This window comes from Rattus norvegicus, chromosome 19, assembly GCF_036323735.1.
Source record: "Rattus norvegicus strain BN/NHsdMcwi chromosome 19, GRCr8, whole genome shotgun sequence".
NCBI lineage: Eukaryota > Metazoa > Chordata > Mammalia > Rodentia > Muridae > Rattus > Rattus norvegicus.
Genome location: NC_086037.1, coordinates 42884926 through 42904767, shown reverse-complemented (window position 1 = coordinate 42904767; position 19842 = coordinate 42884926). Strand labels below are relative to the sequence as shown.

Sequence of the window (19842 nt, the reverse complement as noted above, 5' to 3'; positions counted from 1 at the left end):
CCTTCCTTCCTTCCTTCCTTCCTTCCTTCCTTCCTTCCTTCCTTCCTTCCTTCCTCTGTCTGTCTTTCTTTCATTTATTTATTATGTATACAATTTTCTGCCTGCATGTATGTCTGCAGGCCAGAAGAGGGCACCAGATCACACTCTAGATGGTTGTGAGCCACCATGTGGTTGCTGGGAATTGAGCTCAGGACCTCTGGAAGAGCAGCTACTGCTCTTAACCTGTGAGCCATCTCTCCACCCAGAAAATGATTTTCTTAAGGTGGTACTAGACACGTGTGCAGAGGTCGGGTCCTGGAGGACGCTTCATGAACTTACTTGTTCTACTTGTGTTGGTTTTGCTTGCTTGCCCTTTGTTGCTTTATTCGGTTTCGAATGAAATGGGATTCAGACTGACTGAAAAGTTCCCACCCACACTACAGAGGAGGAACTCGATCTGAGTATGATGGAGAAAGGAGGAAGTAAGTTAGGGAGAGACCAGGAATGGAACTGAAGGATAACAGTGTATCCCGGACAGAATGAGGAGAAGAGGAGAAGATTGATACCACCATGAGATGAGAGCTGATTTGATGGTCACATTTCTATGAAATCTTTGGGAAAACTCCAGCAAAAAAAATCTGTCTCCGGCATAGGAAGAAACGGTGCATCATTAACAGAGAGTGCTCCCCTCGAGAAGAGTGAAACAGAAAGGCAGCCTATGGCCTTATATGACATATATCTAGGTACAGGGATGCAACAGAAGACTGGCTGTAGACCCGAATTAGGGAAATCACTGGACTTGGAGATTTTCAGCCCCAATCTTCATGATTCATTGATAGGTGTACACGTTCATGGAAAATGTTGGTTCTACACTCACAGACTCTTTCCCATCTTTCCCGCTGTCCTTGCTCCGCATGCGCTGTCACAGAGGACTGGTATGAACAGCTGCACCCACTCATCCTTACCTTGAAGGAGTGCATGGCAGAAGTGGTGAACCGAGCGAAGCAATCCCTGACATTTGTGCTGCTTCAGGAACTCGCCTACAGTCTGCCCCAGTGTTTGATGCTGACTCTGAGGAGAGACATCGTCTTCAGTCAGGCGGTGGGTGCCCCTTGCTGTGTGTACAGAACAGTGCTGAACTGGTAATGCTCTGTCCTTGATGGGGGTAAAGCTCTTTGCTTGGTTTTATTTTTCAAGATCCTTTTTGGAAATTCTGGTACCCTGTTTTGTTTATATAAGGAAATAGGCTGAAGAGATCAAGAACAACTTCTGAGCCATTGGTATTTCTTTGTGGAAAAGATACAGCTCAATGTGAAATGCATATTTTGCTTGAACAGTGGATAGAGTCTGTGAGGAAGATATAATGGCCCTTCCCTGGGACAGCCTATGGGTGAAAAGGAAGGGACTGTCACCTTGCACTGCAGGTGATGGCCAAGACCTCAGTGAAGGGGGTGTTTGCTCCTTATTTATTCAGCTTCCACAAATTTCAGGTTTCACATTGGTCTCTTTCCTTATTTATAAAAGAAGTTTCCAGCAAGACTTGCTCATAAGGGTTTGCAGAATCACCTGTTTTGGCCATACTCAACCCTAATCCTGACTCTAAAACCAGTCATACAAACCAGTGCAGAGTCTGCTGTATTTCTGTATCCCCTTTCTCCACCCCACAACTCACTTTTAGAGGTCAAGTACATGAAGCATGAAGGGAAGGGAGAGCAATTCTTCACTTTGTAAGCGGTCTGTGAGAAGGGGATATTTTAACCAAATTGCCCCACTGCCAGTACATTATGCCATTAGTGATCCAGTAGCAGATGAATGAACCAGACTGAACTCCCACTTAAGTTTGCTTATTAATAATGTCGTTTTACTGAGTCTAGTCAGATGTGCGAGAACAAAATAATAGCATAATTCGAAAAATCTTAAGAATGTTTAATGGTGCCACGGTTATAGATGGTAGGCATACAATTCAGAGACGTTCTGCTTTGATTCTGAAACCCATTGATCCAGCTTCTTTCCAATTCCGTCTCCCCAAGCCCTTAAACAATGCCACCCGAGATCAAAGACCATCAATTTATTTTAATAAATAATGTACCAATTTCTAGCACCTCTGCTATATATGCTTGAGGAATCTTAATTAAATCTGTGGTGTCTCAAAAGTCTGCAGATATTTAAAAACTGAAGTGATAAGTTTGCTGACCCCAGTAAAATTTCTCGGATGGTTTCTTTTCTTAGCTTGCTGGATTGGTTTGTGGTTTTATCATCAAACTACACACAAGTTTGCACGACCCTGGCTTCCTCCAGCAGCTTCACACAGTGGGCTTGATAGTGCAGTACGAAGGGCTGCTAAGCACTTACAGTAAGTATTGCGTGAGCTTGTGCTACGATCTTATTGCGATGGATAGTGATGATACTTCTGTTGTTTTTTTAAATAGCATCAAAAGTAAAAAGTGAAGCTTTCTGTGCCAAGCATAACAGAACAAAAGGCAGCTTCCAGGTTTTACATTCATTCACCCTTGGGATTTCTTTGCGGTTCATATTATATTTTGAAAATTGAGTTGTGGATTATTTAAGAGTGGCTTCATGAGCAGTGATCTGTATTTTCTGATTTAATAAAGAGGCTCACTGACAACATTGGTTTCATTGCATTTGAAACACACAACGGCCTCCTGTCTAGAACTACGCTGTTCAATACGGGAGCCCCGCGTGCTTATGGAGGCCTTCAAAGGCACTTGGCCCAAATTAATGTGTTCTAGATGTGAACATCAGATTTCAAAGACCAACAGAGACACTGTTTTGTATTCGCAATTAAGAAATAAATATCACTTTACATTTGAATCTGTAATTTGTACATGTTAGAATTATGTGCACTACGTTATTAAAACCAATGCGGCTTTGTTCCACTTTGCTCTGATTTTCAAAAACGAGGGGCAGAAAACCTGCATATATTTATGTAGCTCACATTCTGTTTCCTTTGCATGGTGCTAGTCTAGAATATTCATTATATCTCCAGGCTATATTTTTCAGAGTTTGAAGACAAAATTAGCTTGAGGTAATTGATCAATTGATTAAATGATCATTACAGCTTTTTTTCTTCTAAAAAAAAATCAAATTAACAGCCCTGTCAATGAAAAAATGTCGCTTCATAAAAGGCTCAGACGTCTCTCTCTAGGCTCTCAACAAAGCTGGACAGTCTTCTTCCCTCAAAGGGAACATTGACTTCTGGAGTCCATTGAAACTGTTCTTATTCCACTGATGAAAGCCCTGAGCTGAATGGGAAGGTACGCTGAATGGAGTCACTGCCTTCATAATCTCATTCACTGGATGCTAGGGACAATCCCAGCAGGGAGGCACAGCGGCAGCCAACATTATATTTTAATAGTCTGTTTGCAACAAGGTCCCTTTCTCCCCGTGCAGGTGACGAAATCGGAATGCTGGAGGACATGGCTGTCGGCATTTCAGACTTAAGGAAGGTCGCTTTCAAAATAACGGAAGCCACATCCAATGATGTCCTCCCTGTTCTCACAGGAAGGCGGTGAGTGGTGCCCATGTCCAGAGCCCAGACTTTCTTGCTTACACAGTGTTTTCTGGGCAAGTTTCCTTGAATAAGTCAGGTTTGGGGATTATTGTTTGTTTGTTTGTTTTGTTTCCTTCTTTTGGGGAGGTCAAAAAATACCAGGAGGTCTTAAAAATCTCCCAGAAGTCTCGTGAGCGTTTCCAATGGTCTTGAGGTTAAACATGAGGGTGCATGGGAGATGTAGAAAGTCTGAAGCAGCAGCCGCCGCCTCTGAGGACTACTTCTCTTCATTACTGTTCTAGTCCAAAGCTCTGGGTGTTTTTACTTTTGCGGGAATTGGCCAGCTAATAGCTTCATAATTCTTGAGATGACTTGAAATTAAATTCACTTAAATGCAGCAACATGTTGTGAAGGATATATTCTTATGTCGGGTGCATATTCCACCATTTTTCTTAATCATTTTTGACAATTCACTTTCAGACTGCGACATTTCCGAGAAGGGCTTTAAATAAATGGCTTCTAAGATCAAAATACTAGAAATAATAAAAAAAGATGGTATATAAAAGAGACTTCTAACAGGAGAAGTATACCATATGAAATGTTTGAATCAGAAGTCATCCAGATTTTAATCAATTTGATGTTAAAGTATTTAAGTACTATATGAAGTTACTTGAATTTTGAAATAGTCTTAGGTCACAGTGTAAACATGTGTTGGAAGAAATGGAGAAAAGACAAAAGAAACATAAAATAATTCTTTAGAATCATGTGTTAAGGTGCATACAAAACAGCCAGTTTTTCATGCATAGTTGAAAGATAACTCTGGAACGTAAGGAAAGAAAACACAGCCTCCATGAAAGTAAATGTCTCATCCAGATATTAATGCATCCTTTGCTATTCATAGGAGGAAAAATGAGTAAAGATTGTTCACAAATACCACTGGAAAATAACACAGCTCATACACTACTCTGAAGTTTATGATGAAATGTAGTAAGTTGATACTTTCCCCCAAAATTCATGGGGAAGTTTAGCAGGCTATTTGTGCGGGCAAAGAGAAGGGCGTTCTTCTTGAGGACGTTCTTCAAGCTCTGTTTATGATCAGAACTTGTCCAAGGAGTGAAAGACTCCATAAAGACAAAAGGCTGCTTCTGGGTAAATTCTATGAATTTGACAGACACACACACACACACACACTCACCTTTAAAAGAAATCACAAAGAATGTGAAAAGACAAGCCACAAACTGAGAGAAAACACATACAGATTGTAATTTTTAAAGTCCTTGTTCCAAAAATATACTTAGGCATTTCACATCTAAATAATAATTAAAAATATACTTTAAAATGTGACAAAAAATCTGAATAGAGATAAATGATAAGAAACATACGAGGAAGGCCTGTAGTCCCCGAAGACGATAGGAACGCCACAGTAAGACCAACAGACTCAACCAACCTGGAACCTCGAGGCTGTCAGAGTCTAAATCACCAACTAAGGAACATACACGGGGGGACCTAGACCTCCCTGCTCATAAGTAGTGGATGTACAGCTTGGTCTTCACATGGGTCCTGAACCACTGGTGTGGGAGCTATCCCAAAAGCTGTTGCCTGCATGTGGGGTATATTCTTCTACCTGGGCTGCTTTGTCTGCCTCTGTGGGAGAGGAAGGGCCTAGACCTGCATAGACTTGAAGTGGCAGAGTCAGGGGATACCTGGGGGTTGGGGGGTGACTCTACAGCTTAAAGGAGAAAAAGAGGGAGGAGGGGGAAGGGTTGTAGTGAGTGGGACCTAAAGTGAATAAGAAAAGAAATAAAATTAAATTTTTTTTAAAAAGAGAAGCATATGAAATCATTCTCAGTATCCCTAGTCAATGGGGGAGGGGTGGAAACTGCCCATTCATAGAAGGTACTCACGTGGAAACTATCACCTTTAAGACTTCTGATAATAGCAAATGTTGCTACACTACAACAAAGAAATGCTTGGAGTTTCATACGTGACTGGTAGGAAGGAAATAGAGCACCCTAATTGGTTCTCCAACACCAGTGGTCATCCCTAAGATCACACACAGATGAACAACACTGAATGGTCTCAGCAGGCTGTGTTTACGTACTTCCCATATGCATGTGCATGCTTATGTACATATATAATATATATGTATATATATATGTATATATATTAATGTGAAGAAAATGTGGCCACTAACTTTCAAAGGAGTAATGTAATGACAGTGTTTGGCTTGGAAGGAGGGAAAGAAACAAGGGGAGGAGGAAATGATGCAATTACATTTTAATTAAAAAGAAAGGAAATAGCTAATCAGTTTTTTTAAAAAAATCAAATACAAACTTATACTACGGTCCTTAAATAAATCCCCAAGAGGAAAGAAAGTATTTGCTCACCCCATAAGCTTTCACCTAAGTATCCACCAGGAGACTATTCACAAGAAAAATTAGGCATGAGTTGTGTACTCATGAATGAATGGGGAAAATGGCGTGATGCACTGCTGTGCTAAAATGTGACTTAGTCACACACACGACCAACACGCGATGCAACATGGGTGAGTTATAAACACGAACCAACTCATTCATGTCTTAATCTAAACCATTTCTGCCTTCCACGCTTGGCGGTCTTCAGCGAACACTACGTGGTGGAGGTCAAGCTTCCAGCGACAGTGTTTGAGTCGCTCCCTCTGCAAATTAAAGAAGGCCAGTTGCTTCATGTGTATCCTGTTCTGTTTAACGTTGGAATCAATGAGCAGCAGACTCTGGCCGAGAGGTAGGCTTCACGAGAAAGATGGAGTTCAGCGTTTCTTTTTCTGATTTTGTTACATCCTGAGAAATAGCATATTTCTGCTTATAGATTTAGACATATGATGTGTGGTATTTTCCTTTCAATTAATATACTTCCAAGTTGCTTCTCATGATGAAGGAAACTGTATATGAAAGAGTCATGCCCCTAATTTAGATTTAAATGTGTCAAAACCTTGAGAAATATATTTATACCAGTAGCAAAATATGTACGCAGCCTATGAGTGTGACCTAGAGAGCAGCCTCTGACTCTCGTGTTTAGGGACTTCTAGAGAGCCGGGAGGAATTTGCAAGGACCAGTGAGCCTCTAGCCTACACTAGTTTTTATTGTCCGTGTCATTCTAACCGTGCTAGGGGTCACTTCATTTTGAAAGCATTCATTTTCCTTTATCTCTCTCATAAATTAAAATTGTAAGTTTTAATTACCTGGAAACTGTATAAGTGACAGGATTTGAAAAAAAGAGACAAAATTGCAGAATAAGGGGAAAGCCTGGGGGCAGCAGGCAAGTCAGTTGGCTTAGCACATTGACACCAACACGGCATTGATTCAGGCAGAGCGCCTTCCCCTCTGCGCTTTCACCCTTATTATTCTGATTTAGAATTCTGGTCTTCTCCAGGCATGTGAGATACTGCATAAATCCTGTAACGTTCTATTTAGTATTTATCCCCAACCATGTATTGTATGTGACCATCCTTACATAGATAAATGCTAACTGCATCAAAAATCTTAGACAAGAATGAAGATTGAAGACCAGGTAGATTTGAAAAACTAAACATCATTCCTCACAGTTCAAAGGCATGTGAGAAATGTGAGAGCCAGTTCCAAGCCACTGGTACATGGCTCTCTTCCTATGTGCTCACACGACCTCCTCTTCACACAAATGTAGGGGGAAGGTAGAGGAGGTTTTCGGTAGCACCTTTTATAAGAATATTAATCCCACATGGTCAGAACTCACCCTCATCTTCTTTAACCTTGGGCAGATCCTCAGAGCCCACACCAACAAACACAGACACACTGGAGGTAATGGCTTCCACACGTGAGTTTTGTGAGAACACAATCATCCTCCAGCTGCTCACACTATCTGGCCAGGTCAGAGAACCCTAAAGAAAGTCTCCTGTGTTTTTTTCTGGACACCGTATTTAATATAGATGCAGAACCCGCTTCTGCCAGGCGCTACCTGCTTTGTCAAGCTGTAGAAGAAAAGGATCACCAGCCAGCAGAAGTCTATCAGCAAATACCACATGAAACTGGGTCATAAAATAACCAAAGATGGTTGAAGAGACAAAACGAGTGAAGAAAGAATGTGACTCCAGCATGGGGGCCTTCTCGTAGGGCAGTGTTTTCTCAACCTGCAGGTCATGACCACTCGGAAGGCTGCATATCACACATTCTGCACATTAGATATTCACATCATGATTCATGGCAGTGCAAAGGCACAGTTAGGGATTAGCACTGAGACTTTAATTGACACCAAGATAAATATGCATATGGGTTTGAATGGAGATACATACTGGAAGCTTCATGGATGACATTCTTTGGTCGGAAGAGAGAGTTTTGAAGTGTGGAACTGGGACGTATTGAGAGAGAAGACAGATGCAATGGTATTCAGAAAAAAGGACAGGACGAAGGCCGCCAAGGAGAGCTCTGGCACACAGCTGCAGGCCTGTGCAGAGCGTGTTCAGTAGTAAAGTCCAGGGAGAGGACCATAGCACACACTCCATAGCTGGCAGCCCAGCTTCCAGACATGGTCTTCTAGGTCCTTGTGCAAGCATGAATAGAATCTCAAATGGAGAGAGGTGGAGGGGCTCCCTCTGTGTGCTAAGGCATGACCTTATAAATGAGGTGTACAGTGGATAAGAAAATATCCCATCATCTGTATAAAAGGACAAGATAAGCTGTATTAATTTTTGGTGCTTTTATATCCCATGACTCTCCTCCCTCTCCCCCTCCTCTTCCCCTCTTCATCCTTTGTCTATTTTTAGGTTCGGAGATGTTTCTTTGCAAGAAAGTATTAATCAAGAAAATTTTGAGCTTGTACAAGAATATTATTCAATATTTATGGAAAAGATGCCGCCTGATTGTAAGTATATGGGTTGTAGAAAACACTAACAGTCATTTGTTGATTAACAATCATTTGTTGATTAAAAAATCTTAAGCAAAAGAGGTCTGTGAGCAAAGGAGCATGGGGTGGGGGCGAAAGTGACTTTGAGACTTTGGGAAGAAAAGGACTGATTGCCAAGGTGGCATGGCTGAAGCCTGCTTCGTTACCTTGATTGCCGTCCTCAGTGTGCCCGGTGTCCATGCTGGGACACTAAATGGTGAAAATGCCAAGATTTAGAAATACGGAAGGTCTAATTAGAAATCTCAATTGAGTCCGATAAAAATTTTGCACAGTTAACACTTAAATAACTGGATCATTTGTCGTTAATATTTTATCCGTTTGACATATAGTACGTGAGCATAAAGAGAAAGTCGGATAGAATACAAGTGCTCGGTGTAATGATCAATGATGTAAGTTACAAGTTCTCGATGCAATCTTACGATTTATAACTTTAGGGACAAATTCACTGGATGTGCTTATTGCACCATTTTATGTGAAAATTGTAACCATTTAAGCAGACAGCCATGTTTTAAATGTTGGATATGCGTTCTCCATTATTCGCTAGGGTAGCTCTTCCTTCCACTTGAGCTCTTGGGTATTTGAATTTATGGACTGACCAGGATTTCATTTATCTCCAGTATAACTTTCCTCAGATATGTGTGAGGACAGGAAACTAAATTTAACAAGTAGAAATATTACATTTTCATCAAAAGTCACAAAGTAGAGTTGTCACCAACTTATAAGCAATCTGTTCGTTGTTTGTGTCTAGTGCTTGGACTCTCACAGGCAGAAGAGTATTTGCTTTTACATAGCTCGGCAAGCATGGTTTCATGATGCTCCAGTGACCCATGCAGTCATTGCAGATACACAGAAAACTCCTAGTCCTGGTATTACATTATGATTTTTATATTACTATATTTCATATAAAATATGTTTTCCCAACATTCAAATCTTCCAATGGAGATTGTTAGCCCCCAGCACACTTTGGATTATAGATGTGTTACTTGCACTAAGGTTCTGAGTTTGTGTAAACGAAACTCCCTTTCTTCAGTGATTAATGAAGTTACTAAGATTTAGACATCATCGACTATGTGTTGCTCTGAGATTTGATTTTTCTTATCATTCTAAAATGATGTCAGAATTTTCATGTATTTCCAACATGGCTTCTGTCTACTCTGATATAGGAAAATTAGCTATATTCCCTAGCTCATCCGCATCAGCAGACATGGCAATCAATAAGAAATGCAGGTCCTCGGCTTCTCTACAGACTCCCGCACCTCCCTGAACCCATGCTTCCAAGTGCTGTCTGATCCATAGTAATGTTTGAGAGCTTTTACCATGTCTTCTTTATTCAGGGGTAAATTAAAAGTAGGTTATGGAACTTCATGAAGGGTTTTATTATACCAAAACCAACCATTTTGCCTAAAAAAGAAATTAAGTAAAAGTCCTTACTGAAGGATTGCCTAATGTGAAATATAAAACATTTATATACTCGAGTAAACTATTTGAACTATTTGAAGGAATAAATGTTTAAAGATTTGAGAGAGAAGGGAAGCTGTTAAGATATAAAGTAAAATAGGTCTTATGGTTTTTATCCAAAAGAGGATTTAAGAACATTAATCTTTCTATATTACCAATTAGAGTTGTCTTCTCAATCTCCCTAAGGGAATGGTTTCTGGACACCCTATAAATTAACATTAAAGTACATAATTTCTACTAATAAGAACCTAGTAAAATTTAAGCAGTATGGAAATGTTTGTTGTGCTGTAATTTTATAGGGAATAATCACATACACATCAAGTCTACAACAGGTTCCATACAGATGCAGTTTTACTTCTGAACACATATGATCTATGGTTTATAAATTTATGGATGGTAAACTCTGGAGTAGAAAAAGTCGACTATATAACCACGAATCTTTGAAAGTTGAAACTTTATTATATAAAAATAGATGTATTTCATTTTATTTATTAAAAGTATTTCAAAAGCTTTTAACATCTTTTATTCTTTGAAATTAAGATACACTTGCTTCATTTCAGCCTTTTCTTTCCTTCTTTTATTCCTTCTCAGGCATCTTCTTATTCTAAAATTCATGACCTCTATTCCTTTCATTGTTCTTAAATACATACAGAGATATATTATGTTAGTTTATAATATAATAGTATTAGCATAGAGATAGATAAATAGATAGATAGATGATAGATAAATAGATGATAGGATATAAATTAACCTGACAGTCTCTTTGTTATGTGTATGTATATGATTTTAAAGCAGACAACTGGTATTAAGATACCCAACTTCCTGGGGAAGACTCATCATTCCTCAGTTGCCTGCCATTTCTTATCAAGGGCTGAACCCCCATGCGGTTTTCACTCTCTGCATTAGCATGTCTGTTGGGGTAGATCTTGTTCAGGCCTTGGCTCATTGGCCATGTTGATGAGATTACATAGATGTAGTTTTCGGACACTTCTAGGAGACACAAAATCAGGGCAAACTTTCTTTCTTCTCTGGCTCTTACAATCTTCCCTTCTTCCCCCATGGTTCTTTGTTGAAGAAGCTGTGTCATACATGTATAACTTGTAAATGAATATCACTCTACTTGTTCTTAGTATTTTGATCTGTTACCCTTTTCTGCAATGGTTTCTGTCTGTTTCACAGAGGCATATCTTTAATGAGGGGTGAGACCTATATCTGTGGAAATTATGGATCTTAGAAGAGAACCCACAATGACCTCTTTACCAAACCAGCATAATTTCAATCTAATTCCAAATATTAGTTCTTATCACCACAGATGGAAACAATTTAAATTGAGCCAATTACGTCTAATTAGTTAGATTTTAGTGTACCTGATTTTCCACACTTGGTTATGTTTTGAGGCAAAACTATCAGATTTATAGCAGAATCAAGTGGTAGTGTCATTGTGGTGGCACTCTGCAACAAAAGTACAACAGAAATCTGTGAATCACACAAACATATATAGGTTATACATCTCTTAGATATTTCACATACCAAGGCAAAGCTGGGCTGCACTCCATTCCAAAAGGCAACCAAGTAACTGTGTTAGGACTATGGATGGGGGCTACAGAATTAGCTAAAATGACAAGAACTACCACTCTGGAAGATGGGACCATTCTGGGTCATCTCTTTAATGCAAAATCTTTTATTTGCTTTTACAGTGAATTTAAGGAGTTTATATTGAAGTACAGATACCTTAAGATGCCTTCTTGAAAAAGACACAATGCATATGCTGCCTATTAATTTCTTTTTTTTTATTTTTTTTGCCTATTAATTTCTTAACCTTGTTTTTTTAACAAGTGAAATGTCTGAATTCTATGTTGGTTTCTAAGTAAAAATTATTTCTTCTCCAAAGATGTCATTAATCTTAGTATATATAGTCCACCTTGTCACATCATGGCTATGATGAAATTGCCCTAGGCTATGTGTTCGTTCAATGGCAGATACTTTTTGTTTTATTTTATTCATAAAGGAAATTGTTGTGAGCAAGTATAACCTTTCCCAAGTATTCACTAATTCTGTGACATATGTAGACTAAATGGATAGTCTCATTCAAAAATCTATAAAACTGTAGTTTTCTTTTAGTAGCTGCTACCAATGTTACTGAACACTTAGCCTTCATTTGTTAATAAGTGGGAGTATGGTGCAGAATTAAAGGGGTCTATCAGTCTTGCCCATGTCCTTCTGAGATGCCCAGCAGTCAAGCAAATCATCAGCTAATCTGTTCAAAATCTCTTAATGCCTTTAGAATATTCATTTAAATTCAGGAATGATCCTACACTCTCAATGTACCTCAGCTGCAAACAAAGATCCTTTGCTAGAAGGTGTGGGCAGGGGTCTCTCCACAGTGAGCAATTATTCTCCTCTCAGTCTTTGCTGAACGTTGGTCTGAGGCAGCTAATATGGATCAAAAAATATATGTATAAGATATGTATAAGAATATGTATCCTCGAGCATTGATAAAAAGCTTTGAGCTGTTGTGGGTTGGCTTTCTTTATACATTGTTGCAGTTTTCATATGTTCTTACTTTTTGCCTTGACACCAAGGCAGAAATCTTCTGGAGTGTTCCCCCAGGCTCTATCTGTGATATTTGTGGGCACCTTTGATCAACTGGGGCAATTCCGGTGGGCAGAGCAGACGTTAGCGCGTCAGCTTACTCTGATCTTTGCGTTGGACTTGTTGCTGTCAGGAATCTGTCATGTCCCTGCCTCCCTAAGAGATTTAACTTTTGCATTAATAATCCTAGAAAGGACTCTGCTCTCTGTCACTTGCACAGATAACGTCATGTTTGAAAGTCACCACAATGTTGTAGAGGTATACAAGAGCTTGGTCAAAGGGACCAGTGAAGTCTTCTTCCCTCCTTAAAGGAGAAGAGACCAACTGTCAATTTATCACATCCAAATTTGCTGCCCTCTTTTCTGATATTAAGATCCAAACATTTTCTTTTTATCCCAAATGTAGTAGGGGTATTATCACCCAGGGCCACTAGAAATTTATCACATATGGACTTCTTTCTTCATGCAGTAAGGCTGGGCTGTGTAGCACTGTGAGCTAAGAGAGAAAAACAGGGTGACCACTTTTGTTGTTGCGGTTACAAACTATTTCTAAAACACTTGACATTCTTGTCATATAGAGTATTTCCTTCATTACAGCAGCATGGACTGCATATGAGATACTTAAAAAAAACTCAGATCTTCAGTGACAATAAATATGATATTGTCATATAATTCATCCTAGACATGAAACTTTTGCTAGAACTCTCACATTCAGTTTAGCAGACACTGGCAGAGATGACACAGCACATAAAACTTAGTGTCCATCACCAGGGAGGAGGAAGATGACTAGGTTGGCACCGGGTGGCTTACAGACAATGAGTCAGTGTAACCAAGGAATAACCTTCACCAAGGCCAACTGCTTTCCAGAAGAAGAGTCGCCGTGTGGGGGTGATGGGTTTTTCTAGTTCTATGGCTTTTCTGCTGTTGCTTTATTCACCCCTAGGTGCTTTTGACGCGTCTGCATGGTTAAAGCATTAAGCTCTGCACTAACAAAAATGAAACATCCTACACCACTCCTCCCTCAACAAAAGCAAGAAAATAAAACACGAATCTAAGGAAGTTTTGTATAGAGTTAATTTTTAGATGAGTTATGTGAACAGTTTTTTACACAGTCCCCATAGAAAATGAGAGTCAGACATCATAAGGAGATCTGCATGTGCAGAGAGTGGTGGGGAGGGGCTTAGCCCATCCCACTCGGGAAATTATTTAGAATATAGTCAAATAAGAAAATGACAGACCTGTCATCTAGGGTTAGTGAACAGAAAGAGCAAGTGGGTTTATTAATAATGAGGATTAAGTAGAAGTGATTAGATTTGGGACATCAATGGCAACATTTAATATAATAGGCTCTGTTGCTTGCTTGGTTGTTTTTTAGGGGTTTTTTGTTTGTTTTTTGTGTTTTTGTTTATTTGTTTTTATTTATTTCATGTTTTTTTTCTTTTTTTTTTTCAGAGCTGGGGACCGAACCCAGGGCCTTGCGCTTGCTAGGCACGTGCTCTACCACTGAGCTAAATCCCCAACCCCTTATTTCATGTTTTAATGTTTGAATTAAATAATGTTTTTAGACAGGGTTTCTTTGGGTAGCCCTGGCTGTCCTGGTACTCGGCTATCCAACTGCCTCTAGAGTCGTGGGATTATAGTGAATACCATCACACTCGGCAGTTGGAATAGTTTTTAATAAAATGCGTAAAATTAAAGTTTCATCATGGGCTCTTAGGGAGACAGAGTGGAAGGCACGCCCTTAGGAAACTCAGCCGTGCATGTAAGAGAGACAAGGCAGGCTCACAGCAACAGGAACAAGAGAGAGTGCTGCTGTCATCTGTGTTCCCTTTGCCAAGATGCAGGTGAATGTGTTTAAGGACACATGGAAAGTGGTGGCTCTGTTCTAAGGACATGCTCCTCCTGAGAGGTTCTAGAGGAGAAAATTGGACTAGCAGAAAGCCAAAGTAAAGCCCACAGCGTGAAGCCTAAACTCCCTGGGAGACAAACCCAGCTATGCTCAGGGGAAGAAAAGCAATATCCTGGCTTCTAGAAAGAGAAGCCTTCGATGCCTGTGTGAGGTTTCTGAACGGCCTCTAGGAGACTCTTGGTACTTGACCACTTAGAGCTTTTAGGCTTCATATTCTGCATGGAGGTGATTTGGGTTGTTCTTCTGGGGCTCCTAATGTCACCCAATGGTTTTAGACGAAGAACCCTCTGAAACAAAGATGTATATTTACTTCTCCACCTTTCAATCAATCATGCGACCAATCCTGATTACCGAAATATACTTTTTCAATTTCTTTTATTGCCTTGATTTAGGTATCCCTCACATGTTCAAAGCTAATCCGGGACTCAGTGGCCTTCCTGCCTCAGCCTTCAGAGTGAGATTAAAGGCATTAGTCATCATGTTCAACCTAGCATATAGTTTTTATATAGACTTTTCAAACACTCTGCATGCATGTTAAGAGATAGAGGTCTAGTTCTACCAAAAAAAAATCATAGCTCACTTAAGCTGACAGGTTTTATTTATTTATTTATTTTTGGTTCTTTTTTTCGGAGCTGGGGATCGAACCCAGGGCCTTGCGCTTCCTAGGCAAGTGCTCTACCACTGAGCTAAATCCCCAACCCCACTGACAGGTTTTATATCTTCGAACTTTTACTTTATTTTTAACTTTCACTTTTTGTTTTGTCTTTTATGCTTGCAATCAAGCCCTAAGAGCTCTCCTGTTGAGCTATTCTCAAGATCCTCAGCACTTAACACCAATAGAATAATTCAAGGTGGATTTAATCATGCCACAGACAGGAGCAACTCACTCCTACTAGATACTGCTCTTGGTTTATTTAGTGTGTGCTTATGTCTGTACAAGGTACATGTATAAAATTAGTATAGAAGCCAGAAGCCAGAGAATAATCTTGAAGTCCATCCCTCAGGGGGTCCTACTGGTGCTTTTAACACAGGATGGACCAGAGTTGATGACTAGCCAGCCTCAGTGGCTCTAACTGCCTTTAGCTAACTGGTACTGGAGTTACAATTGTGCACCACCTCATTGTGCTATGGCTACAAGGATTCTGGAGCCCTCCCTCAGGCCATCGTGTGTGTGAGGCAAGAACTTTTCCAACTAACCAATCTGTTCAGCCCACAGTGACTTGCATATTTTATATTGCCACTCAACCATTTATTATTTGGCTAGATTATTAAACACAGAACAACTATTTTTCATAAATCTAAATAATATAGTTTTTGCAAAATAACTATGCGATAATACTTTCCTGAACAAAAATATTGAATTTTGTTCCTAAAAGGAATGAGCAGATCTGCCAGTCAGGACCGGATTCCATGTATAGTAAATCTACACATACATGATGAGCACCATGGAGATCCACAGAAGCTTCTGTGAGAGCAGAGAAAGGATCCATCCTCTGAGGACAAAACCACCAGCCTTAGGTTTTAAACACTCCTTCAGAAAACCATTTTGTTGATGTCACACACTGACAACGCCATAGCGTCACCTACCCATTAGAGAGTAGCTTGGGACTCAGGTCCTGATTAAGGCAGGCCCATAGATCTGAGAAAGTTATGTCACACTCTGAGTATCAATGAATGTTGTGGCTACTCAATGAGCCTTGTCTCAGACAGGGACATTCAATAGAATTGACTATGACAAAAGAAAGCTTGCTCACCTGACCATCCTCATGACACAGGCTTTGGTGCCATCTCAGGTTTACCACACCCAGGAACTTGAATGTGCTGCCACCCCACATTCATGGAAATGCTTTCCTGGCACAGAAATTAATGTCCATCCTGAACCTAGTGACCCATGCTTCATCAGGCTCTGGAAATGGCCTGTGTTTATGGAATGGAAAAATAAAGCAAGGTAATCAAATGAAAGAGCATGGACATACATACATGTACACACACACACACACATATACACACACACATGCACACACATACATTCATACATACACATACACACAAGCACATACACATACACATACATTCATACACACACACACACACACACACACACACACACACACACACACACAAATACTCATCCCCTACCCCCAGAGGTCTTCAAACAAACAGTGTAAGCATTTCTGATTGGTTAACAGTCTTTCTAATAGCAGTTGAGTATTTCCCAGGCTCCAAAGGGAATATGTAAGTTATTAACTTCTCCTTCACTTGTAGTAACACTAAACTTTTCACATTTGTATAAGATTGAACACTGTACATGCATTCTATGAGACTGGGGGTGTGGATCTATTCTGCCCAAGGTTTGGCTGTGAGTAACTGGAACTCTGGTTAGAGTCATCTGTGTCACCTTTGTCTTGCTCAAGCACCCACTGTGAACTTACTGTCTTTTCATTGTCTCCAAGCTTTAGAAAGGAAGCTGGGCTGTTCACGTCAGAATACTCTGCAGACTGGATTAAGTCAGGGAAGTCACATAAGTCAGAAAGGGTATACCACAATAGACTATTCTGTGTAACGATATGTAGAATAACACCATGTTCTTAATACCCATGTTCCTTAACCAACAAGGAAGAAGCACATCAATTCTGAACATCTTCAGAGTTCAGCAATAGCTAATAGTTCATGTGCTAGAGGGACATTTCTAAGTAAATTTGTGGTTAAAAGTGCAATTTATTGTTTTTTTAATGTTAGGATCAGGGGACCATAAACGCATATAATATACCATTAACATATAATATACCATTAACATATTGCTAAATAAGTGTTCCTCAAGGTATAATTTAAGGTCTACTGATTTATGGTCAACTGTGTCATTTGTGAGAGGAGACTTGGGTTTCTACAGTAGGTTCTGTTAGGTTCACTGATCTGACTAGTGGGACGTCAGGGATTCAATCCACATATGATGACTTGCAGATGGACTTTTTCTTCATATTTAAGCCATTATTTTACCAGTGCTGTCTAGAACTCTCTGGTCAGATTTAAAGTGAGTCTGTCGGGTATCTGCATTTTTAACTTTAAGCTCATGATTTGCCTCTATGTTTGGTATATTTGTAGCTGGGAATTTGTTCTCAGCTCAGTTCCAACACATCTCGGGGACCTTCTTGAAAGAAAAGGCCACCAAACACAGTCACATGACCACCTGAAACTCTTAAATTCCCAGATAGGAAGAAGACAGAACCAACTCCTGTATATTGTCCTCTGACATGCACACGTGCATGCAAACACACACACACACCCACATACACACACACAAACACACAGAGATACACAGAGACACACAGATGTACACGCACACATACACACATTAAATTTTAATCCACTCTTTCTTAATAGGCATAAAATCAGAGATAGAGACACTTAGTTGTCATTAAAGTATAGACTCAATTAAAGTACAAATAACACTTCAAAAACAAGAAAGAAAAGTACACACATACTTAGGCATGCACATACCTACCTGCCCAGCAAACCTGAAGCTGGCCTCTGAATGCCCAGGGTTGCCATATATCAACGGCTTATATCTATAGTTTCTTATCGCTGCCATGTTGCTATGTGCAGGTACATGGGGAAATACACTTTGAAGTACAAAGTGTATGTGCACATGTGTATGTGAGTGTATGTATGTAGTATGTATGTATGTATGTATGTATGTATGTATGTATGTATACTTTGTACTTCAAAGTACATTCCCCCATGCACCTGCACATAGCAGAGCCAAGGGATGTCTAAGCATTCTGCCATCCTTACTCTTTTCCTTCATTTGGATACCTAAACTTAAGAAACCCCATCCTGCATTTCCCATTTGACCACGTGCTGCATTTGGCTAGCCTCCCAGGGCACCAGCCTCCTCAGCCAGCATGTAATGGCTTAGAATAAAAAGACTAGAATTCAGTTGAAACCTCACTTAGATGAGTCTCTAGCTGTTTGGAACACTTATATTTCATCACCAGCCGAAGGAGGATAATTAACACACACACACACTTTGTACTTCAAAGTACACCCCCCATCTCTCTGGGGAAAGGAAGTTAATATTTCCACTGTCAGTTTTGATGACAAAACAGTGTCACAGTCCATGTCGAAAAGCTAGAGCGACGGGCAGGATAATGATTGTTGTGCACTCTGAGATTATCAGAGAATTATATTTCTGCAGGGTCGTAACAAACCCACTGATCCTTCCAGTCACACTTGGTTGTGAATTCTTTTCTATTATTTGAACAGATTTACAACATTCTTCTCTTCCATAACCTTTCTCTGTCTTGTGTTTGCTCCTTCAGACCTGTATTAACTTTAATCACCATTTCGTGTGATTATCAATTCTCTGTTGAGTTTTCAGAAAAGAATTTTGTTTCTTTTGGAATATCTTTATAGGTGAGTTAATTAAAAGCATCATGAAAATGAGATTTTTTTTTATTTTGTGGGGCATCATGCAGTCAGGTACAGGTTAACAGTAATTGTCTTATTTTTTAAGATATACATTTAATCTATAAATACCTGGATTAGTTCTTGGGTCTCTAATGGTTCATTTCATTTGTTATAATATCCAATAAGCCAAACATCTGTTAAAGTTGACTAAAAATTAATTTCAACTTCTAATTTAAAATCAGAGCAGGGAGGTTAGAGAGATGGCTCAGTCTTGGATGCTTTCTAGAGGATTCAAGTTCAAATCCCCAATCCCACGTATTACTTCAAAAGCATCTGTAACTCCAGGTACAGAGAAATCCAGTGCTGTCTTCTGGCCTCTGAGGGCACCAGGCATGCTCATAATAAACAGACTACATACAGGCAAAACTCAAAAACAGGTAAGAGGAAAATAAAATAATTCAAAGGGGAAACTAAAAATAACTTAGTATTTGACCTTTTACACAGTTATACATTTGAAATCCCTTCACTATTTAATATGAATAATCAATCTTCTTAACAGACACTCATTAATTACCATGACTCTTCTCTTCAGACCTCAAAGGTGAGAAAACATTTTGTATTCAATCCATCTTTTCATCCATTTTACATCATCATTTTCCCTCCCAGTTTTACATCACTAAACTCCAGAAAAGTGGAAATGACCTTGGGACACCAGTACAGGGAGAAGTAACAATATCTTTATTGGGTAGGTCAAGATGGGTTAAAGAGAGAAGTCCATGAACACTAATTAATTAGTACTTGAGGCTGTCATTGATAAACTGCAAATACGAGTGTCTCAGCTTGCCAAGTAAGAGGCCACTTCAAGTTGAACATGCTAGAGAAGAGGAATAAAATATACCAATCATACTTGTTTTTATTCAATGTTTTTCTTTCTAATTTGGAGAGTTTCAGTGTCCCTTCATTCTAAAATTACTTTTCTATCTTTTACTTCATCTATATCTTCCCTAATGCCTAGAAATTATAATCTCTGCCATAATGACATGGTAAGTCTTCACCTGCCACTAAGGGA

The 19842-nt window shown here is 39.5% G+C and overlaps 1 protein-coding gene across 14 annotated transcripts in view; it reads left to right on the top strand.

Moving 5' to 3' along the window:
• Positions 1–19842, top strand: part of Inpp4b (inositol polyphosphate-4-phosphatase type II B) — a 750330-nt gene that overhangs the window by 670272 nt on the left and 60216 nt on the right. For all 14 annotated transcript variants that reach the window (XM_063277738.1, XM_063277736.1, XM_017601165.3 and 11 more), the window contains 5 exons: positions 908–1080; positions 2209–2332; positions 3391–3508; positions 6113–6253; positions 8269–8366. In XM_063277738.1, the coding sequence (XP_063133808.1) occupies positions 908–1080; positions 2209–2332; positions 3391–3508; positions 6113–6253; positions 8269–8366 (654 nt within the window). The remainder of the gene's footprint in view (positions 1–907; positions 1081–2208; positions 2333–3390; positions 3509–6112; positions 6254–8268; positions 8367–19842) is intronic.